The following is a 26,731-nucleotide window of genomic DNA, read 5'->3' as shown; positions in this document are numbered from 1 at the left end:
AAGAGAGTTAAAGACCGAAAATTCATTACAGGGTAGATGGGAGGGTAGCTGATTGTCACTCAAAATTTGCCAGCTAAGGGTGGCGGGAAAAGTCGCCATTAAATCGGGGCGTTCAATGCAATTTCGTATTAATATTATATCTGACCAGAGAATCTCTTCTATAAAATTATATGAATTTCTAAAATTGTGAAGGGCTAGTAAACCATTCAATCATGAAATTATAGCACTGGATCATTGCAAGGGAAGAAAATCCTATAAAACTATTTTGGTTCTAAGTTGTCAAGTTGTAATATAATGTGGCTGAAGCCCTAAACTTTTCTAAAGGGGTGATCACATGAAATCTTACCCTAGATGACTCAATCCATTACATTCTCTCTGAGGCCTATGATGGCATGAAGGATGTCAGGAGGAAGAATTGTTCTCATTTGAAACATTTGGAAGAACCATCTGATCAGACTCGACTGCTTCATTCTGAGAAATAGAATTCAATTGGGGATGGGGAGGTTAAAAAGAAAACAAGCAAGCAGCAAAATACCAAATATAAGAAAATATATTTTCAACTATAAATAATTTGGATTAAGCTACAATGATGGCACTTTTGGAAGTCACCTATCAGATAGAACTCCTTACCTCCCCGTTTTGGTTTGATGAAGGATTCTGCACAACTAAGGGAGCAGCCTTTGAGAGGTCCCTAAGTGTACCCTGAGGAATAAAAGATTAAGATAACAAACAGGAGAGGAAAATGACAATTAAGGGGCCCAAATTAGCAGATTTTTTTATTTCTTCATTGTTAATTTGCTACTCTATTCCTTTACCAGCAAAAAATTGCTACTCTATTAACTCCACCATTGATCACTAGGAAGAAAAACAAAATGATGTAGAGATGAATCAACTGATGCTGGTTTTTTTTGACTGCCTTGACTTACCATCGCTTAGTCCCCCCCTCCCCCCACACTCTACTAATTGAAGTAAATAAAATAATCAATCCTTATTTTATGGGTAAATTACACTATATTATTTCAAATTTCCAACTTTACCCCCAGGTATGCAAGTCACAACAGTACATTGTTCAGCTTCCCATCTCAAGCATCTTCTTGAGATATGAAACCAAGGCCGTGGAACTTTTCCAGGGGATTGCAGTGGATCTCAGAGAATAGTAAAAGAGGGAAGGATGCAAGCTTTGCAACATTTGCAGAAGGAAATCAGCCAGTATCCCAGATTTCAAATGGATTAAGAGGTACCTGAAGACATGGAAAGAATCTTAGAATAATTAAGAGATGCAGTTAGTCCAAATTCCAAAAAGAAAAGTTTGGATCTTCAATATTGAGCATAAGCTCCAGAATTATCTCATGTTGGTTGTACTTGACAGCCAGAGGTTCACAGCATTACATTTGAAAGATCATCAGCTTGCAGATGCAGCTACATTTAGTGCTGAGAATATTATGTGGTAGGAAGCATGATTGCAGATGCTCTTAAACGAGTTGGAAGGGTGTAGTCACACCATCGAGAAAGGGAAATCTACTGAGAACAGCCTGCAGATTGTAGAAGGAATGCAATTTGACCGTGAATACATGTCTTCTTACTTTGTTGCAGATAGGCAAAAGATGTCAGTGGAATTCCAAAACTGCAACGTAGGGTTTTGGTATTGTTGCAGTGTGTTATTCTGTCTTATAACGAAATTAGAGGGCATCGACTCTTTCTTGCAGTTGCTTTTGGTTGGAAAAAAAAAATCACAAACCTGAAGGAGTTGTTTACAATACTGGATGGTGCAGTAAAGGACAAGTACCGAATTGTGATAATTGCAGAGGGTATTGAACAGGAAGCTCTGGCTCCAATAATTAGGAACAAACTCAAGGGTGTGCTAAAGGAAGCTGCTAATAAAACTCCTGCCTTCGGAGAATGCAAGAGCCACTATTAGATGACATTGCTATCTCGACTGGAGGTAGTGGATTGGCCACTGATGTAGTGTGTCTAGAGTTTCAAACAACATCTATGGTTTACAGCTACGACATTAGAACTTTGCCTCGAAAGAAAGCAAACAATTTATAATCTTAAAATTCCATATCTATATCTGTAACATACCCTTTTTCATTAACTTTTGTCTTGTATATTGAAATCTCCATTGTTCTGCAGGTACTGTAGTCAGGGATGAGAAGGGGCTAACCCTAGAAAAAGTTGGAAAGGAGGTATTGGGCACTGCAGTTAAGGTGCGGCAACTGAAGGAGTATGATGGGAAGAAGCTTGTCTCTGCAACCAAGGAAGGTCTGAAGCTTAATGATGAGACCGAGAAAGAAAAGAAGCTGAAGAACAGAGAAAGAGAGGGCATGTCTCACTTCACCCACCTTCATCGTCCTGCATGAATGCCAGGTCACTACCATGGTCTATGAAGGCATGGATCCCTGCTATCATACTTCTGTCCAATGTTTTAATCTCTACTTCCCATTTTTGTTTTTGCCTTTATGAGGTTTGGAAGCTGAAAAAGTCCCACCCAGTCGGTTTTCTCAGCAACAAACTGGGTTCTGGCAATTATATATACATTTTAATCAAACAATAGGACCATTTCAGGAGAGAAGAGGTGACCTTCAGTCCTAACCTTCTGGTGTATCTTCTCCTACTCAACCAACTGTAGACAAAAGAGTTGTTCAGATCCAAAGCCTTGTTGAGGTGATATCTTGAACTTTGTAATGCTGATACAGTTCTCTTTCCATTTTATTCCAATTAGTGACTGTTGAGACACTTTACTTTGTGATTCCCTTCTAGTAGTTTGGATGCTTCATGTCTGTGGGATTGGGATTGATGAATGTGTTGAACTCCATTTCTCTTCATGCTGCCGCTATCAATTTCTTGATCTGTTTACCTGTGTTCCCCACAACCCTTTAGATGTGCTTGACATCCTCTTTAGGCCTCAAAAAACTTGTAACTGGGACTAGGTGAATTTCGGACCTCCTCTTTTAGTCGATATCCACAGTATATCACTCGAGATTTCTTACTTAAGCAAACATACTTATGATGTAGAGCTGTTGGTTAATGCAGCTCCATGTAAACTGCTTGCTCTCTGTTAACAGACCATGATGGATGTAATGCTTGAGTGAGTAATGATCACCCCAAGCTCTTCTATTTATAATATTGAAAAGAGAGGACAGAAATACAAATAGGCGTTGTGGGACTAAAACCCACATAGCCGACTAAACAACTTAAGAATTAAAAAGACAAATATACCCTTTCGGGTTTGACTACTCAACACTCTCACCAGTAATGTCAAAGATGTCCTGACAATCTTTCATCCCAGTGCTACTCTGTTGAAGCATTTCAAGCAAGATGTCAAGTAGGAGATCATCTGAGTCCTTGCAGGGGTGGAAGAGAGAGAAAGTTGCCAGGGACAACGGTGGAAGAGAGAGAGTTGCAGGGAGAGGAAGAGAGAACTGGAGAGGGGATATTGCAGGGTTCATGTGATGTAGGGAGGGAGCAGATGGTGGGGGTGATCTGGGAGTATCTCAGCAATGGGGAGATCCAGACAGACTGGAAGAGGGGAAGGGGGAAGGTAACCGTGAGAGAGAGAGAGAGAGAGGGCTCACTTGATCGTCTCACAACTGCAATCCCCCAGGAACAATTGGCTGGAAATTTCTCTGACGTTGGCTTTGTTTGAAGGACAGATCATCTCAGGATGGGAAACCAAACTGTGTTACATACCTAGGGGCAAAGTTGGAAATTTAAAGTTTGTTGGTTAAGTTAACTAGCGTTATCCTAGTTTAGGTACCTCAAACATAATATATGACAAATTGGGTACCTTAGTCACAATTTCTGGAAATTTTAGGTACTAATTTACCTTATTTATTTATCCATCAATGAAAAAAACTTTAAAAGTTAGTAATGTGGAAATCTTTATTTATCTACATCTCACTGTTGATCACTTGACCCAAAAAAGGTCATTACCGTAGGCACACCAGAGTGAATAAGGTCCAAGTCTAGAGTAACTGTCCAACCCCCCCCCCCCCTTTGAGAACACAAAAAAAAAAGAGGAATAAAACAAATATAGCAGAAGCAAGTAGTCAACATTAGAAATCAGGCATTTATGAGATACTATCTCTCTAGATGTAAAGATGATTATATGTTGACATTTAAGCTACATATTATTCTGTACGGACTAGAGCAGCTCTGTCCATTATGAATTTCATCTGTTAAATTCTAGATGGCAACATACATCTTACAGTGTACATATGCATAAATAAGTTGCAGTTATAGAAAAGATGCTAGGACATCATAAAGGGGTTGCAACAAGCTTGCAATGTACCTTATTTGCCCACATAAGTCCACAGGCATTGCAGAGAGTCCTTGGTCCTTTAGGCCCACGCCGCATCATCGGAGTAGATTTCTCACTGATGCCACAATGGTGGCAGCTGGCAAATTTTTAAGGGAAAATTAGCATAAAGCAGCAGACATAGCATAGAACAATGGAATATGGCATAAAAATTGTAAAAGTATGATGCTGCTAGGAATGGATAGCTCAGACCACATGGATTCCATTGATAAATTAATAATCTAAATCCGGTTGCCACTCAAAATATATGCCGAAAGAAAATGAACCAGTACTATCTGCAGAGCTACTTGTATATCCTTCTTGAATCAGACATATATATGCTCATTAGATAGCAGTCATCACAACGTCCGAATTCAGAGATTGTAATCAATGACCTCCCCTCAATGAAAAGCACCACTAGCCATTGGTCCAAAGGGTTATTAGACAAAAATTAAATAAATATCATGATGCATGGTAGTAAATGTTGAAACATATCAAAATACCTGCAGCAAAAATCATGGTTTAAAGAATTGGAATTCGCCGATTCACATCCGAATTGACATGATCGGCTGGTTTAAATCAGAATCAGCTGCCTCTAATCTGATTGAGGGCAGGCCTTGATGCAACGGTAAGGTTGCTCCATTGTGACCAAGTGGTCAAGGGCTCGAGTCTGGAAACAGCCTCTCTGCGAAAGCAGGGGTAAGGCTGCATACATTATGACCTTCCCCATACCCCGCAGTGTCCGGAGCCTTGTGCCCTGGGTACACCCATGAATGTTCTTTGATCTTCACTTTTACCATTTTTTTCCTTATTTTAAGTCAGTAAAACAGATGAAAATAAATCAATGAAACTTACCTCTTGTAGTTAGATTGACAAGACTTTAGAATTAAGAATTCCTAAAAACTCAAAGATCTGTGATAATCTTTGCTTCTCAATTTTATTTTCTAGGGTTTCCTCCGATTTCAGCTGTGATTCCAGACCATTTCTGATCCAATTAGAATCCAAATCGATGGAGGCTAATCCCATGTTCAGTTCCAAGTTTTAAAACCTTCTAAAATCGAATAAATTGTGTAGTGAAAATCAAAATCTAAACCTAGCAAGCTGAATCATAGGTTCCAACCCCTTCTTGATAAGGAAAACACACAGCAGTCCTGTGAATTTTAAGCTTCATGATTTGAATCACAAAATTATATCAAATCCAACACACGAGTTAGAAACAAGTATCTCTTCTTTGAGTCAACCTGTAAATCCTCTTCCTCACATCTTTTTCTAATATCAAGTACCCAAAGAATAACCAAAATTTTCTTGAAAAAATGGGTACAGGCATCTTTTAACAGGTCAGAAACTCTTTACTTTGTTTCAGTTATCTAATGCTCAGTATTCAATTCCTATATCCATTTTCTGCTACAAATATTCATCAAAGCTACCATCTTTTCTTCAATTCTAATTTGCTTCTCAGTTATGTAACATCTCGCCATGCTCATAAGCATAGTCCATATCATCGTCATCATCTTCAACATCAACATCAGATGGAAGAGAGGCTCACAAAACTCCGTATTGGGATCTGCCTCAACTGCTGCAACTATAAGGTTAGTAGTTTGCTTCGTGGGGCAGAATTGGACAACATGCACAAACTCATTGCTATGGAAGCAATTTGTGTTGTTGCTACTAGCCATCGATGCCTTGCCCTTGTTACCTGTAACTGTAAAGGTAACTGAAGGTTAACCTGTGAGCTTACTGAATGTCTTCTCCTAGCGAGAAGGATGTTGCCTCAAGCTATCACTCTTAGAGAATGTATCTAAGGAACTTTTCCAATTGTTAGGCTTCTTCAGGCTCTCTTCTATCTAATATGCTACCTGTACAACATCATCCATTATAGGCAGTCTATTGTAACCCAATCCAATACTGATCTGAGGGTGCAACCCATTATGAAACTATGCAACTAATTCCTCTGTCCCACTCAAAGACAGGCCTAGTGACTAAGTAGTAGAACTTTGCCACATACTCCTTAACGCTTATATTGTTTGGTCTCAACCAAGGTTCAAGAACTCGGTTTCGACCAGCCAGAAACCAAGATATAGTCGAAACCAGGGATTTTTTCCCAGCCAACTCAATGAAGTGGTTTCGAGGCCTAGAAATGGTTTTGTTGATCTGATTTTTGCTTTGAAGCTTATGTTTTACATTTTAAACACAATGCATGAACCATTACTTGTGGTTTTGACCCAAGTTTGATAGTGTATATTGTTCTTGGACATTGGCTGGAAACCAGGACAGACACTTATTTATGCCAAATATCATTTACTTAAGATATTATTCATAAATAAGAAAATACCCCCTATTTGTATCCAATAAAATTAGTTAAAAAATAAAATTCCAAAAGGATAAAAAGTCAACCCGCCCAGTTCAAGAACAAAACTGGATTTTTGGCGGTAGGTGAAAGTTTCAAATTTCTAATGCTGGGGTTTTTCTAAAATCCAAAAATTTCATAAATCTTAATATGGTAAAACATTGCTAAAAAAAGTGCGGTAAAATATTCATTTGTTTTTATGTCTAAAAAAATATTTTCATTCAGAGCAATTTTAAACAACATTCACGCACACCAAATTAAGTTTGACCGGAGCATAACTCCTTTAATACAAATCAGATTTAACAATCTCGGATTTGTTGGAAAGGTTGAAGCGCGTTGGCGCAGTATTTTGATTGCGTATTGCGCTAGGCGCTCACGGTTTTTGGCTTCGCTGGGAAAGGAGGAGGTGGGCTAAAAGCTCCTGGTCCGAAGCGAAGAAATTCTGAGTTCATGCCACGAAGATCTATACAGAAGGGCAGCCTTGTTGATGCATTCCTGTTGAGAATGCAGAAAAAAAGAGAATTTCTTCGCTTCGGACCTGGCGCTTTTAGCCCACCTCCTCCTTTCCCAGCAAAGCCAAAAACCATAAGCGCCTAGCGCGATACGCAATCAAAATACTACGCCAACGTGCTTCAACCTTTCCAACAAATCCGAGATTGCTTAAATCTGATTTATTTTGAAGAAGTTATGTTCCGGCCAAACTTAATTTGGCGTGTGCGAATGCTATTTAAAATCGCTCTGAATGAAAATAATTTTTTAGACATCAAAACAAATGAATATTTTACTACACTTTTTTTTAGCAATGTTTTACCATATTAAGATTTATGAAATTTTTAGATTTTAGAAAAACCCTAGCATTAGAAAGTTGAAATTTCAGCTACCACCGAAAATCCAGTTTTGTTCTTGAACTGGGGGGGTTGACTTTTTATCCTTTTGGAATTTTATTTTTTAACTATTTTTATTGGATTCAAGCAGGGGGTATTTTCTTATTTACGAATAATATCTTAAGTATATTAGGCACAAAAAGTTTGTCCTGGTTTCCATCCAGGTTTCTCTGCCATAAATAAGTGTATGTCCTGGTTTCCATCCAGGTTTCCTCAAGTTTCGATGGGGATAAGTGACACTTATATAGGTGTTCAAGTCGAAACTAGCAAAATATAGTCGAAATTTGGTCAAAACATGTCGAAACTAGTCGAGTTGGGTCGATACATGGGATTTTTTAAAGTCGATGACCATCTTGTCTCGGTTTCACAAGAAACCGAGATTTAGTTCCATGGTGTCAACTATGAGAAGTGAAGGTTCATATGCTGCTTGTAATCTGTAGGAAAAAAAATAACTTTGGCTCATGATCCTCCTTCACTTCAGTCCAAGTGTTGACCAATCCAATATCTTGAGTCCTAACCTCAAGGGGTTAGCGCAGCTGGCTTGGAGGGGACATGAGACTCTGCCTCAGGAAGCGAGGTCTCATGATCAAACCTTCACCGTTGCATAATTTCTTGGGGCCACCCGCCTGAGGCTCACTAGGGTCCAGAAGCTCCCGGTTCGTACGTGGCGCGGGGGTCATGTATGAACCCAGGGGGGGATTTAGTCGGCCTAAAGTCGGATACCCCTCCAGTCACCAAAAAAAATAATAATAATAAATATCTTGAGTCCTATTCTAATGCTGGTACTTGATCCACCAGATTCAATCCTTCACCTTGGCTTCAGCAAATAACAGCTTCCTGGCCTCAGTCACACCATACCATTGGAACAATATATCCAACTATGAGTCCAGTCAAGATATTGTTCCGGATTGTTATCCCTGTAGAAATCAAGAAAATCCAACTTAGCCCCTCTTTCAGCTCCATAGGGAGGATCACCAAGAGGTCAACTAGCTCCATATGGTGGTGGTGGTGGTGGTGGTAGGGCAATGTGAGACGGGCCTCCCTGTTGTGAATCCACACTTCCTCCAACAGAATTCATGTCCCGCTGATTGGGAAGAATGTAAGTTGGTGGTGGAGGTTGGCTATGAGCAAATGTAGAAGGCTGACAAATGGACTTAGAAGAATCCCCAAACTGAATTGGATTCTTTCCTATATCGGAAGGTGTCGTCAGCCTATCAATGCAAGCTTGTAGGAATGTTAATAGAGTCTAAAAAGAAGTAACAATAGTGTTGAGATTATCAAAACTAGTGGTGTGGTGAGGTGATCAACCCGGTCTGTGAGATGGGCAAGGTCTACCCTAGTTTCCTCATAGGAGTAGAGTTGCTGAATAACCTCAATATTGGCCATCATGGTTAATGGTATGGAAAAGGATTTTCAGCTTTAATACCATATAATGGGGATCTAAATCACCTAAGGATAGGGTTTAGAATTCCAGAATCCTTAGCTTAGGCCTTTGCTCAGCTTTAATACCAAATAATGGGGATCTTATTAATTATTTTGTTTCCACTGGGATCCATGTAGCCGACCCCATTTAGTTGGGATAAAGCTGAGTTGTTGTTGTTGTAGTAATGGTTCAAAAAAAAGAACCAGGGCAAAAAAGATTTCAGCAGATAGAAGGGTCAAATGAGACCGATATTTTGGTCAAAGATTTCTATTTAGACTGATAAACAGTTCCGCAAAACCAGGTGAGAAACCAATGGTTGGATTGGGAGATCAGCAGACCCACTTGAAATAGGAAAATCTCAGCAGAATCGATATCCATAATTGATAGTCAATGCAGGGATCAACTAGAGCTCAAATAACATATTAATCAACAGCAGAAATTAAGACCATCAGATAACAGAATTCAAGAGATCCTTAATTTTAGGAAAAATTCAATATGTTGTTGAAAACAGAATTGAAGATCAGGAATCCTTGGTCGAGTGTCACTAATACCCAAAGAAGGGATCTGTAAAACCAGATAGAATTCTGATGTGGCTAGATTCTGATCTAGGCAGAATTCCCACTCAGAACAGGAAAAAACAGTATTCAGCAGAAAAAATAAAGTCATGATATCAGAAATCGATTCAGAACTTTCACTGATGTTCATAATAGCAAAGAAAAGAGTAAAAGATCCAACTACATAGAATAACAATGAACTTGGAGAAGAAACAGAAACTGAAAAGAATTGGTGTGCAGGAACCCTTTTTTTTAATTGAATAAAAAAGAAGATAAAAGGAAGAAAGAAGGACATGACCAAAGGAATCACAATGACAGGCCTGGACTGGAATCACCACAGAATTAGAGGCAGAAATCCTTGTCAACTCAAAATCGGGGGGAGCTGTAGCTCCTTACATGCTTTTACAACAATATAAAATTGAATTAGACTAGACTTAAGAAACTAATAGCCAATCAGGGCCTTTCCTGACAAGAATAGGAAAAGAAAAATTAGTCAGGAATCCTACTGAGTCATTGTCTGAGATCAGGTTTCCAATTACTAGTAAAAAACTGAAACTGAACCAAAATAGGGAATACCAGAGCTGGTTGAACCAACTGCAGGGTTTTAAAAGCCCTATTTCTCTTACTGCCGCATGCCTCACCTTTGCTTTTCTGGTGATATTTCCTTTGAAACCTTGAATCTGCATCAGGGTGATTCCCACATCGTGATTTGCCGGTCCACTTCAGGGAGCAGCGTTGGAGACTCATCTCATCAAGGAGGACAGGTTGATGCAGATAAAATAATTGATCTGGGAATATGTTAGGGGAAATAAACCTTGGGTTGAGCTACTTATTTATTGGGCCTTTGGTCTAAGGGGTTTTCATTGTAATAGGCTACACTAATGGGCATAAATCAAAGGAAGGAGCTAGGAATATGAGATACAAGACTAGTCAAGTAGGATTAATTTAGTTAAAATTTGCGGGGTTATTTAAGTCGGTCTTATGTCATAAATAAGTTACATCAAGTCCTAGAATCATTAGGAATTTGAATCCATATTTCGTTCCAAGTCTATGATTTATTTTTAGAGTCCTAGTCTGACCACGAAATAATGAGTAATAATATTGATGTCTTCTTCAAGATTTGGCTGTGTGGACGAATGGTGTATGTTAGAATACCAAGACTGGTTTAGTGAGGGTATTTTGGGGTTTTACTCTCTTTTGTAATTTTACCCTATTCTATATATAATAGTGAAGAAGGGAGAATAATCTGAATGATTGTTCTCCCAAACCATTGCAGCCTTTCTTCACCTAACTCACTGTTATTTACAGTGTGCATGGATGGATTTCCAGCAGTGCTAGTCGAAGAGTGGATTCTCTTCATAAATTAGGAGGATTTCTGCCCTATTCTATACCTTCTATCTTCTAATTCTTACTAGCTCAACTTTCAGGTTTGTTTTCTACTCTTTTCTGAAACCATTAGCACCACTGTTTCCTTTTCAGTTTCAGCCTGCTTCCTAGCTCTTATCTCTCTCTGAGTTCTGCTTAGAATTGGTTCAAATTTTAGACCTAAGTTTATGGTTACCTATTCTCTAAAATTCTGTTTTGAGTTGCTGAGGTAGAATAACTAACATATGAGAACTAGCACTTTTGCTCTGTTTTCCTACTTACAATAGGATTACTTTGGGTAAGCCAATCTAGAAATCTGTTTTCAGGGATATTTGGTAATCCTATTCTGCTAGTAGAGAAGGTTACTCAACCAGAAAATCAGCCCATTCTGATTTCTCTACTTTGAGTTATCAGTTTCCTGAATATTCAGCCCCATTTCTCTGTTTTGATGATCCTGCGTTGCAAATCAATCTCTAAATTCTATCTTGGTACTGGTGTTTGCATCAGTGCTTCCTTGAACTAATTCAAGAGCAGGCATAGACTGGTTGATTCTATTGCCTATGAGTTAGCCATCTGTGTGTGGAAAATGAGCGAATAGCTTGTGAAAATAATGTTCACAACTTTCTTATTTATAATAGATGGGAGAGCATTCCAGAATGAGTACAAGGACAATAATACCCTATTATAAAAGTACTACCATTGAACCCAATTACAACACTCCCCCTCAAGTTGGTGCATAAATATCAAGCATGCCCAACTTGCTAACTATAGAACAAAAACTTACTAAGAATCCCTTCAGTAAAAATATCTGTTAACTACTCACTAGACTGAACAAAGGCACACAAATAGTTCCCTGCTCCAGCTATTCCTTCATGAAGTGACGATCAATCTCAACATGTTTGGTACGATCACGTTGGACTGGATTGTGTGTAATGCTGATGGCTGATTTACTGTCACAATAGAAGCTCATGGGAAGATCAACCTGAATATGTAAGTCAAGGAGGAGACCTTGGAGCCAAAGAAGTTCACAAATCCCATGGGCCTTAGCCCGAAACTCAGCTTCAGCACTAGACCTGGCCACAAGTGCCTGATTTTTGCTCCTCCAAGTAACCAAATTACCACCAACAAAGGTGCAATAACCTGAAGTGGATCGTCTGTCATCAGGACACCCTATCCAATCGGCATTAGTAAAAGCTTCAACCTGAAGATGCTTATGAGGAGTGAAGAGGATACCCTTGCCAGAGGAAGACTTCAAATATCGCAAAATCCTATAGGCAGCTTCAAGATGTGAAGTATAAGGATCATGCATATACTGACTGACAACATTCACTGCGAAGGCTATATCTGGTCGAGTGTGCCCGCGTGGGATAAATATATTCAACGTCCCACCAACCTCTGATAACCATCCTTATCAACAGGTTCTCCTTTCTTACATTTCAAATGAGTATTTGGTTCCAAGGGCGTATCAGCTGGCTTACAACCTAACATTCCAATGTCAGTCAATAAATCAATAATGTACTTTCTCTGAGAAAGAGAGATGCCTTAGGCTGAATGGGCAACCTCTATCCCAAGAAAGTATCGAAGCTTCCCTAAATCTTTGACCTCAAACTCAGTTGCCAGATACATCTTGAGTTTGTTGATTTCCTCAATATCACTTCTAGTAATTACTATCTTATCCACATAGACAATCAGAACAGTAGTGTGTTGTCCTACCTTCTTGATGAATAGAGTATGATATGCATTACTCTGTTTGTACCCAAAAGACACCATGGCTCTATGAAAACGCTCAAACCATGCTCTAGGTGACTGCTTTAAACCATACAATGCCTTCTTCAAATGACATACCTTCCCATGAGTTTCTGGAATAGAAAAACCAAGAGGAATCTCCATATACACCTCTTCCTCCAAATCTCCATGGAGGAAAGCATTCATTACATCAAGTTGTTGAAGATCCCATCCAAGGTTAACAGCACAAGAAATGATCATACTCATTATATTTATAATTGCAACTGGGGCGAAGGTCTCCTGATAGTCAATCCCATAAGTCTAGGTGAAGCCTCTGGCAACCAGCCTAGCCTTGTATCTCTCAACAAATCCAACAACCTTCCGCTTAACAACAAAGACCCATTTGCAGCCTACAGGTTTCTTCCCAAGTGGAACAGACACCAATTCCCAAGTCAGATTCTTTCCCAGAGCCTTCATTTCCTCATGCATTGCATCTTTCCACTTTGACTAAGCTAAAGCCTCCTGCCAGGTGTTAGGAATAGAAACAGAGGCTAAAGAGGAAACAAAGGTATAAAAAGAAGGGGAAAGAGAATTGTATGACACAACATTAGAAATGGGAAGTTGAGTACACATTCTCTTAGGCTTACGAATTGCAATAGGGAGATCAAGACTAGGATTAGAAGCAAGCTTACCAGAAAGTGTGTTTTAAGACTTGGCAAAAGACTAAAGAAACAGAGGATAGAAAGATGTCTAATGATGCCAGAAACAAAGCTAGGAAGATTGTGGGGATGGTTAGGGCGAAGAAATATGAGGACCGCTACATCAACCTAAACACAAAAGAAGGGGGAAAAGCTATATATAAGATTAGCTAAGATGAGAGAGAGGAAGAGTAGAGAATTCATTCAGGTGAGGTATATAAAGGGCGATGATGGAAGAGTTTTGGTAAGGGATGAGGACATTGTGAAGGGATGGGACGAGTATATTTGTAACCTACTAAATGGATATAGGTCAAGTAGAAATGCCTCAGATGATTATATTATTCAATAAGACAACACACGCCATAGCTATGTTCGAAAGGTTACTATGGCGGAAGTTAATGAAACCTTTAAAAAAAGAAAGCAGGAAAAACACCAGGTCTAAACGAGATTCCAATTGAAGTTTGGAAAACCTTAAGAGGTTGTGGGGTTTATTGGTTATCCAACCTGTTTAACAGGATTTTGAGCACAAGGAAGATGCCAAATGAGTGGAGAAGAAGCATTATAGTCCCGATCTACAAAAACAAAGGTGATATCCAAAACTGTAATAACTATAGAAGCATAAAGCTAATGAGTCACACTATGAAACTATGGGAGAAGGTTATTGAAACCTGTTTGGGAAGACAGACTCATATCTCGATGAACCAATTTGGTTTTATGCCAAGTAGATCCACAACAGAAGCTATCTATTTATTGAGGAGGCTTATGGAAAGATATAGAGATAGCAAGAAGGATCTCCATATGGTCTTTATCGACCTGGAAAAAGTCTATAACCGAGTCCCTATAGATCTGATCCAACATGTTCTAGTAAAGAGGGGGGTGTCAAGTAAATTTGTGGATGTCATTAAAGATTTATGTATGAGGACGTGGTGACTAGTGTGAGATTTGTGGGAGGTAAAGGCAAGGAATTCCCAATTACATTTGGATTACATCAGGGTTCAGCCTTAAGTCCTTAAAATTTTGTGCTTATCATGGATGATATAACCATGAGCATTCAAGATGAGGTCCCATGGTGTATGCTCTTCATGATGATATCATTTTGGTGGATGAGTCAAAAGAAAGGATTAACTCCAAGATAGAGCTTTGGAGGTCAACCTTGGAAACAAGAGGCTTTAAGATTAGTAGAACGAAGACGGAGTATATGATGTGTAATTTTAGTCACACTTTGATGGATACTGATATGGTGTGAATTGAGGAAAAGAGATACCACAATGTGACTATTTTAGATATCTGGGATCAATCATAAATAAAGAGGGTGACACAGAGGATGATGTTTCACAGAGAACTAAAGTGGGATGAATGAAGTAGAGAGGTAAGTCCGGAGTGCTGTGTGACCGACGTATTCCTCTAAAGCTTAAAGGAAAGTTCTATAGGACTATTGTTCGTCCGGCCATGATGTATGGGGCAGAATGTTGGGTAGTTAAGAAGTGTCATATTGATAAGCTTCATGTTGCAGAGATGAGGATGTTAAGATGGGTGTATGAAAAAACAAGGATAGAGTACAAAATGAACATATAAGAGCGAACTTGGTAGTTGCCCCGATCAATGACAAGCTCCGAGAGAGTCATTTAAGGTGGTATGATCATATTCAACGGAGGCCTAGGGACCCCGCAATAAGGAGGAGTGATATGATTCTGGTTGAAGGAGCTAAAAGAGCTAGGGGCAGACCTAAAATAACCATAGGAGAAGTGGTAAGGAAGGAAATGCATAGTCTAGGTCTGGTCCCAAGTATGACCTCGAACAGAGCCTATTGAAGGGCAATGATCCATGTCGCAGACCCCAATACCCCATTTAGCTGAGATTATCCTGATGTGTTGGGTTGTGCCTATTTCCTCTTACTATCTTTCATCTTTCTATTTATTTTCCATCGTCCATTTATCTTTTTTCTTTTGTCATTTCTCATCTCTTTCCCCATCCCTCTTCTCCCATCTTTTCTTCACCTTTTTTTTTAGTATAACTCTGTTTTTCTCTATTTTGTTTTGTTTGAATCCATGTAGCCGACCCCATTAAGTTGGGATAAGGCTGAGTTTGTTGTTATTGTAGTGGTTGCCGTTGTCTTTTTATGCCAAGTTCCCCTAGAAAAGGTCTTCAAAGTGTTGGGCTCCCCCTGGATTGCAATTTGCTCTTGTTCTTGCCCTGTTATACCATCCTCAAGTTCAATGGATGGATCATCCACTACAAGGGCATACACATCCAGTGGCATAATCAAGTCCTCTTCACTAATAGACTCCTCTAAAGAGGACTAGGAGTATGAAAATAGGCCTCTAACTCCCGAAAAATAACATCCATGGTAACCAACAACCTGCATGTAGGAGGATGATAACATTTATAACCCTTCCGAGTAGTAGAATAACCCAAGAAAATACAACGTAGTCCCTTAGGATCAAATTCCCCATGAACATTATGATTGCGAGCAGAGACTACATAACCAAAGACCTTGGGAGGAACAATGAAAGAAGATCCCAAGAGAACATCAAGCGGGCAGCGGGCATCGGGCATCAAGAATTTGAGAGGGCAGACGGTTAATGAGATAGGTGGCTGAAAGAATGGCATCACCCCAAAATTGGGGAGGAACAGCCATAGTACACATAAGAGACCAAACTACTTCCAAGAAATGGCGGTTTTTTCTTTCAGCTACACCATTTTGGGCAGGGGTATCAACACAAGAAGTTTGGTGAATTATCCCATGGGAAGAGAGATAGGTTTGAAAAGAAGACTCCATATACTCTCCCATTATCAGAACGCAGGATTTTCACACGGGCATCAAACTGAGTTTCAATCATTTTATGAAATAATTTTAAACAAGAAAAAACATCACTTTTTTTGTGCATAAGATAAACCGATGTGGTGCGACTAAAGCAATCAATAAATGTAACAAACCATCGAAAACCAAAAGTAGAAACACAACGGGCAAGGCCCCATCAAAATGAATTAAACTGAAAGGATGTAAACTTCTATTATCAGAAATAGGATAAACAACACGAGTTTGCTTGGCAAAAATGCAAGCATCACAAGAAAGAGTAGGAGACTTACAACTTTTAACTAAACTGGGAAATAAAGCAGCTAAAACGGGCAAAGGAGGGTGACCAAGCCGACGATGCCACCAATGGAGTTCGACCAATGCAAAAGCCGAGGAGCCAAAAGTAAAAGTCTGGGAAGTCAAAGCAGATGCTGAAGAGGAACCATCCAGCAATAGAGCCCACCAACCACTTTACCACTGCCAATCATATGATCCATTTTCAAATCCTGAAAAAGACAATGAGTGGGGAAAAAAGTTACTTTGCAGTTGAGATCACGAGTAAGACTACTAATTGACAATAAATTAGTAGTAAATTTAGGTACATGTAAAACTGAAGAAAGATTTAAAGGAGTATACTTAATGGTGCCCTTCCCAGAATCAGAAGAAAGAGACCATCAGCGATCCTAACTTTATGGGAACCAGAAACAGGAGAAAATTACAAAAATTGAGAAGAACCTGTCATGTGATCGTTGGCACCAGAGTTAATCCAAGAATTGGACATAACTGATGTAAAATTGCCACTAGAAATACCTGGTGTAGAAGAAGATGGAGTGGTAGTAGTGGAAGTGGAAGCTCTTGGCATAGAGGTAGCCAATGCAGCTGAAGGTGTGGAAACAAAGGAGGTGTCCAGCAGAATAAGATGCCCCAAGTGCTGATTAAATTCCTCATGGGAAAGGGGCTGCTCTGTAGTGCTCTCCTTAGAAGAAGTTCAATGTGCCCTGGAAGTAGAGCGACCCTGACCACGTCCTCTGGTATCATTAGGACGCCCATGAAGTTTCCAACATCACTCTCTAGTATGTCATTCCTTTCCACAAAAATCACATTTCAGGGGAGGATGATCAGTAGTGGACCGATCACTGGCAGGGCGAGAAGGAGTCCCATGGGAAGGTTGTTGTGGGCTACTAAACAAGGCGGAGCGCTCTTGGGACACAGGATGAACCATGACAGTACGACGCCCTTCCTCAGATTGAACTATAGCATATGCCTGTTCCAGTGTAGGGAAAGGCTCTCTATTCAAGACATGCATCCTGATATGGTCATACTCCATATTGAGGCCATCAAGAAAATCAAAGACTCGAAGACCTTCTTCCCACTTCTTGAAGGTTGTAGCATCCACATCACAGACAGCAATAAATGGCCCATAAAAATCAAGTTGTTACCATATACCTCTCAATTTAGAATAATATTGTGAAAGAGATAGTTCCCGTTGCTTGGTGGCATGAATTTTCTGACGAAGCTCATAACATTGGGTAGTATTACCCATTTTAGAGTAGGTATCTTTTGCTGTCTTCCAAATCTTGGCAGTAGTATCAAGAAGAAGGTACCCACTGGCAATCTCGGGATCCATGGAATTAATGAGATAAGACATCACACAGAAATTGGATGTCATCCACTTACCTTGGGCAGTACCAGCATCAACAGGCATCACAGTTGTTCCTATGATAAAACCAGAGAGACCACAGGAACCAATAGCCATAAAGCAAGACCACGACCACATATGATAATTCATCCCATTTAATTGCAGGGAATGGAAGAAGCTCACGAGAGATTGTTCCATCAGTTCCCGTGGAAGCAGTAGAAATTTCTGACTCCATAGTGCTGTTGAAGAAGAAGATGCCCACAAAACAACTCAACCTTCACAACCAGGATCCCATAAGATCATCAACAAAAATCCCAGGCAAAGGGATTTAAAGCATGTCACCCACAGAGAAAGCCCTTGGTGGGAGTCAACTCACCACCAAGGGAAAGAGAACAAAGCCGGCAGCAAGTACCAGAAGCGGCGGCAAGAAGCGCTGGCGGTAATCGCCGGTGAAAAAGGGCTAGTGGGAGGCGGAGGCGGAGGGGGTGCTTGCGGCGAGAGGGGAGAAGCTGCGAGGAAGAGGGCGGAGGTGGAGGCGGAGCGCTGGTGGCGCTGGTTCAAAAACCGAGGAAGAGAAAGAGAGAGAGAGGGGATGGGGTTCTAGGGTTGCGTATACGCATTAGGGTTGGAATCCCAATGTGGATCCCAGCTCTGAACCCATGCGGAAATAATGAGGGAATGGCATGTGAAATTAATGTTCACAGCCCTCTTATTTATAATAGATAGGAGAACATTCTAGAATGAGCACAAGGACAATAATACCCCTATTCAGAAATACTACCCTTGAACCCAAATTACAACAGTGTGTTATTTCTACCATCTATATATTTTGGGCTTCGCCTTTATGATAATTTATTAATAATGTGAAGGAACAAATCATGATGTGACTTCAAATAAACTCAAGATCAGTTCTCTCAAACATCGTTGCATAGTATTTGACAACACAAGCTCACTTGCAAATATCAATATAGATGTCTGAAAAAATACAAGAAAATATAGATCTGGAAATGGACATATTCTACAGCAATGTAGATTATAAGAAATATGCATTACAGTAAATATTATGATACATATCAATGTCTATGACTATGTACGTGTATGTAGCCACATTACTCATATATTAGTTGGTCTAAGGATAACTGATTTGAATCTTATATACACAAATGTGAAGGCACAGACATGGAAGAATGTAACAACCATGACAATGGTTCTCTTTCAACATTTTCACTGCACAAACTCAGGATGTAAAACTCACATCCCTTCTAAAGCATTCATTAAGTTTCTTCCATGGATTCACACTGAGATACTGGTCTTCTATGAGTCTATCCAACTGCAGGAAAATAAAAAGTACTGAAACAAGTGCGAAATGGTCAGTGTGGACAGTGGATGACTTATTACAAGAAATGGTCAATTTCATTACATGAGCGAAGTGTCAGACACAGTATGAAAAAACAGAAAAAAGAAAAAAAAGACAACAGTTGAAGCAGAGGTATCATATAAGCATCCAAGAGTATGGTTTTTAAAAATAACAGTCAATTCTACTATACAAAAACAATAGATGTATTATGCATATCTGCAGAATAAAAATTAAAAATCCCTGGAAAGTGATGAATGAAATATCCTAATGGGAAAAACATGTAAACTTACGTAGTTGCTTGTTGAGGTCCATTACCGTCTGAACTCCAGTACTCATTACCATCCCAGTTTTTTATAGCCGATGAAGAATCATCACGATTCATCTTTGAAGATGTGAATTGGCCTTTGTTCCTTTGCATCCTTTAACAAGAAACCAATCATAATTATAAATAGAGAGAAAAAAAGGCCCAAAACAATGTACTTTAAGTGACATATTGCGACAGCATCTACAGAGCTTAGTCAACCCACCAAGGGACAAATTTAAAGAAGAAGAATAAAGAAAGTAAAGCTAAATCCCAACTAAAGAATAGCAGATAAAAAATAAGTGGCAAGTGTCTGTAAATGAGTGTTTGATGCAAAATACCAGCTAAAAAGGAAGAGCCTTTTTTTTGGGGTTTGGTTCAGTTTTCCAGGTAGAGCTGCGCTGGGAGTAGCTCCAATCCATGATAAACTTAGAGAGAATCGCTTGAGGTGGCATGGCCATGTTCAACGGAGCCCTTCAGATGCTCCAGTCCGAAGGAGCGACCTGATTCAAATTGAGGGAACCAAAAGAGCCAGAGGCAGTCCTAAGATAATCATAGGAGAAGTGATGAAGAAAGACATGCTTAGCTTAGGCCTCACTCACTCTATGACTTCAAATAGAGCTGATTGGAGAGCGAAGATCCACGTGGCCGACCCCTTTTAGTTGGTCTTTGTTGTTGGGACACTGTTGTTGTATTACACGCCTCTCTCGAGGACAAGAGCAGAATGTTGAGCATCTATGATGCGCTTCGTAGCTAAGTTGGGTCAATGCCCTAGAGTTTGTCTTTGCTGTGATCTCCTTCTTCTACTTCTTATTACTAGTTTTTTGTTTCTACTGGGATCCATGTAGCCGACCCCATTTAGTTGGGATATGGCTGAATTGTTGTTGTGGTTCAGTTTTCTAGGTCAAACTAAACCTGTGGTTCAAGATTGGTTCAAGTTGGACAATTTCAAGTCCCCTATGATTTATATGGGTCATGGGCTTACTATTCTTGGGTTTTCTATTGCAATGGCCAATTCTATAAACCCAGATATGAGGGATTTGAGGCCTATACGAAATTCGGTGGTTTATTTCTATTTTCTTACGAAAGTTGTAATAGGATTTTCCTAAACTTGTGGATGGAGAATTTCCTAATTCTATTGTCACTTAGTTCTATAAATAAAGTTCAGGGGCTACACAATCCCCCATGATTTTGAGTTTCAGAAAAGTTTTGCTTCCTTGTTCTATGAGAGACAGAGCATGGTTCTGTGAGATTCAGACATATTCTACTGTGAGATTCAATAGAGAAACCTGTTCAAATTGCAGGACTGGATGATGTGTTTTAGGGTAGACAAGATTAAAAGAACACAATACCCATAGGATAGAAACACAGCAATCCAAGTAATTACACAATATGGCAGAATATAGAGAGTCAAAAATTCAGGATCCAACAGTAAGATAGGGATGAGATTTGGATCAATTAAACCCCCTACTAGGATAGTTAATCCCTCCAAGGAACAAGAAATTCAGGATCCAACAGTAAGATAGGGATGAGATTTGGATCAATTAAACCCCTTACTAGGATAGTTAATCCCTCCAAAGAACAAGCAGATCCGATGGTTGGATCTGCTGTAATGAAGTACAGCAGAAAATAGAAACTTAAGAACAACAGAATTTAGTAACTAAAGAAAACAGAAATAAATCCTAATCTGTAGGTCTGATGATCCTCAAATTATGATATAGGTCGATCCAAGGTCGGGATTGACTAGAATGCCAGTTTGAATCCCTGTTGCAAGAATTAGAAACACAGCAGAACAGAAAACTCAGACCTGCAAATCAGTATGTAAACAGTGACAAACAATGGTTAGAACAGTAAGAGATGGATGGAAAAGACAGAAGAAAACTAATACAACCCTAGAGATTGTGGGCTGTCAAATGCCAATCAAAACAGAAGAAAAATAGTGATGAACAGAAAACGTAGGGGACTACGTACTTGGAAACCTGCAGAAGACCACAATGGAAGATAGCTGTGATAGAATATTAAATAAGATTCAAAGTACCAGTGAGAAAAATCCTAGAAGATGGTCAGGGTATTAGGGGATTACCTGCTGGGAAAAACTGACAATCAATGGAAGAAAGAAACAAAGAGGAGAAGTACAGAAGAAGATATGACCAATAAGCTTCACCACCTATGGCCTGTGGTTGGGCTTACCCTCCCTCCAAAGCTTCACCGCCTTGGTTGTTCACCACAGCACACTCACTCTCATGGAGAAAACTTTATCAAACAACCAAAATCGTGAAACTAACACAACGGAAACAAAAGGTTACTAGAATAGAAACTCCGACTTAACCTAACGTGTTCACTAAGTAGCTATTACATGGAAATGGAGACTAAAAGAAGCTATTACATGAAAATAGAAACTAAAAGTAATTAGTAACTCCAAAATAATCTTGGCAGCTCACATTCCTTTCCATGCAATCTGTCCTCATGGGGCCCACACTAAGCTCACGTGAACAGTGTTAAGTTGGTGTCGGTTCTGTAGGGGTTTTATTGTAATGATCATTTAGTTTTTTGTCCTCAAGTGTAAAATACACTTGAGTCTAGTCTTAAGTTGTGGACCCAGGGGTTTATTTGTAATTTTTGCTTTATATATTAATATATAAACTTTTCCCCACCCATGGTGTGAGTGTTCTGCCATTCTCTCAAACCATGGATAGTATTCTCTCAGCCTCTCTCGTCTTCTCTTCCTCTTCTCCCCGACTTCTCTTCTCTCTTTCTTATGACCAGGTGCTGATTCAGATTTGTTATTGTCACATGGTATCAGAGCTTTGATTTCAGTATCTGGGAATCCTTCTTGGTTCCTATTCTGAGTGTGGTTAGGGTTTTTCCCTAATTTTTGGTGTACAGCCTCCTATGCTGTTTTCTGTCTGTTAGAACCCTAGTTTCTTGAACATGCACAACTAGGGTTCCATCATTACTATTGAAGTTATTGGAGGAGGAATACTTTTTATCTGAAGAAACCCTTATCTTGGTTAGGGTTTGTTATTTTGGCCTTTATGCATAGGGTTTTCTCTCCATGCGCATAAGGGTTTGACAATCTACAGGTTTTGTTTGATGATGTGGTTATTCCCCTCCTCTGACAAGTCACAAACGTCATTGTGAATACTTTTTATGAACTGATCATGTTCGTTTGATGTGGAAGATCACATTTTTCTTGTTCTTGCCAAAACCTTAATCTGTCGGGCAATTGTAGAGCCAAATCAAAGCTCGTTTGGTCGCTAAGGGCTATACTCAAACCTATGGTGTTGACTATTTTGAGAACTCTCTTGTTGCTCATCTGAATACTGTGAGTGCTTTAATCTCTTTGGCTGTTAATCTTAATTGGCCACTTTTTCAGCTAGACATCAAGAATGTCTTCTTGTATTTAGATTTGTATAAGGAGGTTTATATGGAGCAACCTCTTGGGTATGTTACACAAGGGCAGAGTGCACAAAAAAATTGTAGGATGAACAAAGCTATTTATGGGTTAAAACAGTCCCCCCGAGAGCATGGTTTGACAAGTTCTGCAGAGTTGTTAGATGTCGTTTTTCTCAATGTTTCTCAGATCACTAACCATTTATTCGACGTTGATACTCTAAAGTTATTGTGTTGGCATCTATATTGATGATATTATTGTCTCTGGTAATGATTGTCTGGGATGGAACTGGTTAAGTCTGACTTAAGCAACACTCAGATGAAAGATTTGGGCGCTCTCAGATATTTTTTTGCCATTGAGGTTATTTGAAGCGAGAAAGGGCTTAGTTTGTCTAAACGGAAGTACATTCTTGACCTTCTTAGTGAGAAAGGAATGTTAGGCTTTAAGTCAATAGATACTCCCATGGACCCTCATGTCAAACTTAAGAGCGTCTGATGACACGAAATTTGAAGACAAACATCAGTATCGGAGATAAGTCGATAACTTATATATCTCACTGTTACTTGACCTGATATATCCCTTGTTGTTGGTGTGAATAGTAAATTCCTAGAAACCCAAGCAAGCTCATTGGGAGGCAGTTTGCCGTATACTGAAGTATCTTTAAGGGTGCTCCAAAGAAAGGTCTGATTTATCGTTGTAATGGTCACACCAATATTGTTGGCTACTCTGATATGGATTGGACTAGTGTTGATGGTGATCGGAGATCTACTACAAGCTACTGTACATCTGTTGGAGGTAATCTAGTTCCATGGAGGAGTAAAAAGCAAACTATGGTGGCTCGGTCTAGTGCTAAAGCTGCATAGAGCTATGGTCACACTGCAGCTGAGTTGATGTGGCCTAAGTCTTTTGCTCAAGAGCTTTGGTTTCTAATCAGCAAGCCTAAGGAAATGTTTTGTGATAATCAAGCTGCTATTTATATAGCTAGTAATCCTGTCTTTAATGAGAGGACTAAACATTGAAATGGACTGCCATTTTGTTCGGGATGCAGTGATGAAAAAGTTGATTTCTACTCCATTCGTCAGTTCTTGTAATCAACTGGGAGACTTATTTACCAAAACCTTGTTTCAAAATATATTTCTCCAAGGGTGTTCCAAGCAAGACATGGGTGATATCTATGCTCGAGCTTGAGGGGGAGTGTTAAGTTGGTGTTGGTTCTGTAGGGGCATTATTGTAATGGTCTTTTAGTTTTCTGTCCTTGTGTACAGTACACTTAACTCTAGTCTTAAGTTGTGTACCCAAGGGTCTACATGTAATTTCTGATTTTTATATTAAAACATCCCTGGAATATTGGATCCTTAACAAGTAAGAGCCTAATATTGATAGATGTTACGAAGAGGAGGAATAATATTGCATGTATTCAAGAGGCTAAATGGAAGGGGGAAAAAGCAACGGTGTTGGACGACTTCAAACTTTGGCATACAAGAGATCAAAGGAATAGAAGTGGAGTAGGCATAGGGGATAAAGATCTTAAGAATGATGTGGAGGATGTTAAGATTCGGAAATAGAATTATATCCATCAAGCTTGTGTTGGAGAAAGAGGTTGTCAATATAATTAGCGCATACGCACCTCAAGTAGGATTGGATGAAAGTAGTAAGTTACAATTTTGGGAACACATGGATAGATCAGTACAAGGTTAAAGTCAAGGGGAAAAGATTAGTATACAGGGTGAACTTAATGGTCATGTAGGGAGAGACAGTAGAGGCTAATGAAGGTGTACATGGAGGCTATAGTTTTGGAGAGAGGAATGAGGAAGGGATCTCAGTTTTAGACTTTGTTGTGACTTGTGATTTATCCATTGTAAACACTTTTTTTTAGAAGAGAGAGGAGCATACAGTAACCTACAAAAGTGGGCAGCATATCAGCCAAATAGATTTTTTCTTAACAAGAAAGTCAGAAAAACTGCTTTGTAAGGACTGTAAGGTTATACCTGGGAGAGCCTAACCACCCAACATAGATTGGTGGTTCTGGATATTTGCCTCATTACGCAGAAACATAAGATTGGGGAACCTATTTACCCTAAGATAAGGTAGTGGGGCTTAAAAGGCGATTCTTTGAACTCATTTACTGATAAGGTGGTCAAACAAGGAAATTGGGATTTTAAGGAAAACACTGAGACGATGTGGAAAGTGTTGGACTAGTGTGTGTCCATCAAACCCGGTTCGGTCCGGTTCAACCCGATTCACCTTTGTATTGAACATTTATACATTCTTGTTTAATATTGTCACATGCGATATAAATTTTTTGAGCATTATGTGTCCGTAAGTTATACTTAAAATGGTAGTCGCGACTAGGGTTTGGGCTGGGCACCCTTATCATATGGTCGTCGCATTGGGTATGCCTAGATATGTGATGTCAGGGTACGAATGCGAGTGCTCACATGTTTGATGTGTGCATTGGCAAAGAATCTACTTTGTCGATTCCCTCATGTATTACTGCCAGATGTAGGAAGGGATAGACATGTGTTACTGACACCCTATACCTAAGGGAACCCTGTCACTGCAAAGTGTAATCGCATTCTTTGGTTCATCAATGACTGAGACTCAAGCAAGTCAAAGCCGGTGTTCTGGGAATACGTGAACACTTTGTGAGTGAAGGAGTTATCCAACACGGTCACCACTGCCCGATTGGGGAACACCAAGATAGAGACTGTCTGTGCATGGTCGGATCAGAATCTGGATCCAGTACCGTTTTGGAAATGGTTTTGCAAAAATCTATTTTACATAAAACGATACATTATTTATAATTATTTGAACAAAGTATTTTATCGAGTTTTGCGGGACCCGATCAGATGCACAGACACTCGTATATGGACTTGTACTATGGATTGGGGTTTGGCAGTACATGTGTACGTGCCCTAGATTCCATAATGATGGTGTTGATTAGTGGGGGGTTGTATATGATAATAGTTATCATATAGGGAGTTATTTGGAATTTGCTAATTTAATTGGCTCTTTATTTAATTAATGGAATTGGTGCTAATTGTAATTATCCATTAATAATTAAATAAAGTAGATAATTAATACTTTCCCTATTAGATTCTGCTTCTTCCCCTTTTAGAAGCACTTTGAGTTTAAACAGAGCTGCCAAACTGAGAGAGAGAGACAGACTCTCACTGGGATTAAAGTAATCCATCCAGGGTTTAATTAAAACCCTAGAACTATAAAAGGATCAGAAAACGCAGGAGGGGGGCAGTGCTCCACGTTTTTGCCTAGCCCCCTCTTCTGCGTTTTGGTCTCTCTCTCCCTCTTTGAGATCTCTTCTTCTTCTTCTAGTTTCTCTCATCTATGTTTAAGAGTTAGGGTTTGTGAAACCCTAGATCTATGCTGAAGAATTTGAGAGCATCTGGGATTTGCTTGGAGCGCTCACTGGAGGAAGAACCACTGTCTATTGGAGGAGCAACACTTGAGGCTCACCAGGTTAGCAGTTCTTTAATAATTCCTTCAGTTTATTGATTATTAATATTTATGGGATGCGAAAGAAACTCGAATTGATTTAATTCCGCTGCGCATTCGAGTATGGGATGGATCCCTCTTGCCATGTGATCGACTAGAGATGAATTTCTCCGTCCCTATTGTGATAATTAATTTTATGGGACGCAATAGGGAAGGAGAAACCCTAATAGGGATGCACCAGAGTTCCCACGGGCGACCATGGGAAACCCTAAAATTTAATGGGGCACCCATGGGACACCATGGGATAACCCAGGGCGTGCAAAACCCTAATTTTGTAGTTTATTGGTTTCCCTAGGGAACCATGGCTTGATCCCTGGACCGTAGTTTGGCCAACAGAAAGAGATGACATCTTGTATTAAGACGGTTGCTAAAGAGGTTCTAAGGGAAACGAAAGGAAAATGTCACGCCCCTAGGGAGACTTGGTGGTGAGATGATGA

At 39.6% G+C, this 26,731-nt stretch overlaps 1 protein-coding gene across 1 annotated transcript; it reads right to left on the bottom strand.

Moving 5' to 3' along the window:
• Positions 1-254: 254 nt before the first annotated feature.
• Positions 255-25,326, bottom strand: LOC122657664 (GATA transcription factor 28-like). Its single transcript, XM_043852436.1, has 5 exons — positions 25,322-25,326; positions 19,377-19,505; positions 4,292-4,397; positions 631-702; positions 255-471 (listed from the first exon to the last, which is right to left on the bottom strand). The coding sequence occupies exons 2-5, from the start codon at positions 19,502-19,504 to the stop codon at positions 403-405; spliced, it is 375 nt and encodes a 124-aa protein (XP_043708371.1). The 5' UTR covers position 19,505; positions 25,322-25,326; the 3' UTR covers positions 255-402.
• Positions 25,327-26,731: the final 1,405 nt, after the last annotated feature.

The sequence above is a fragment of the Telopea speciosissima genome, chromosome 4 (assembly GCF_018873765.1).
Source record: "Telopea speciosissima isolate NSW1024214 ecotype Mountain lineage chromosome 4, Tspe_v1, whole genome shotgun sequence".
Lineage (NCBI taxonomy): Eukaryota > Viridiplantae > Streptophyta > Magnoliopsida > Proteales > Proteaceae > Telopea > Telopea speciosissima.
Note: the sequence above shows the minus strand (reverse complement) of the source record. Positions and strands in the feature narration are given on the sequence as shown.

What these genes read in the sequence shown, in the direction of transcription:
- LOC122657664 (XM_043852436.1), bottom strand. Translation starts at nt 19,504, where the DNA reads ATGCAAAGGAACAAAGGCCAATTCACATCTTCAAAGATGAATCGTGAT. An exon ending in GGACCTCAACAAGCAACTAC is followed by an intron (nt 4,398 to 19,376) that starts GTAAGTTTACAT and finishes AAAATTTGCCAG; the next exon opens with CTGCCACCATTGTGGCATCA. An exon ending in GACTTATGTGGGCAAATAAG is followed by an intron (nt 703 to 4,291) that starts GTACATTGCAAG and finishes TTTATTCCTCAG; the next exon opens with GGTACACTTAGGGACCTCTC.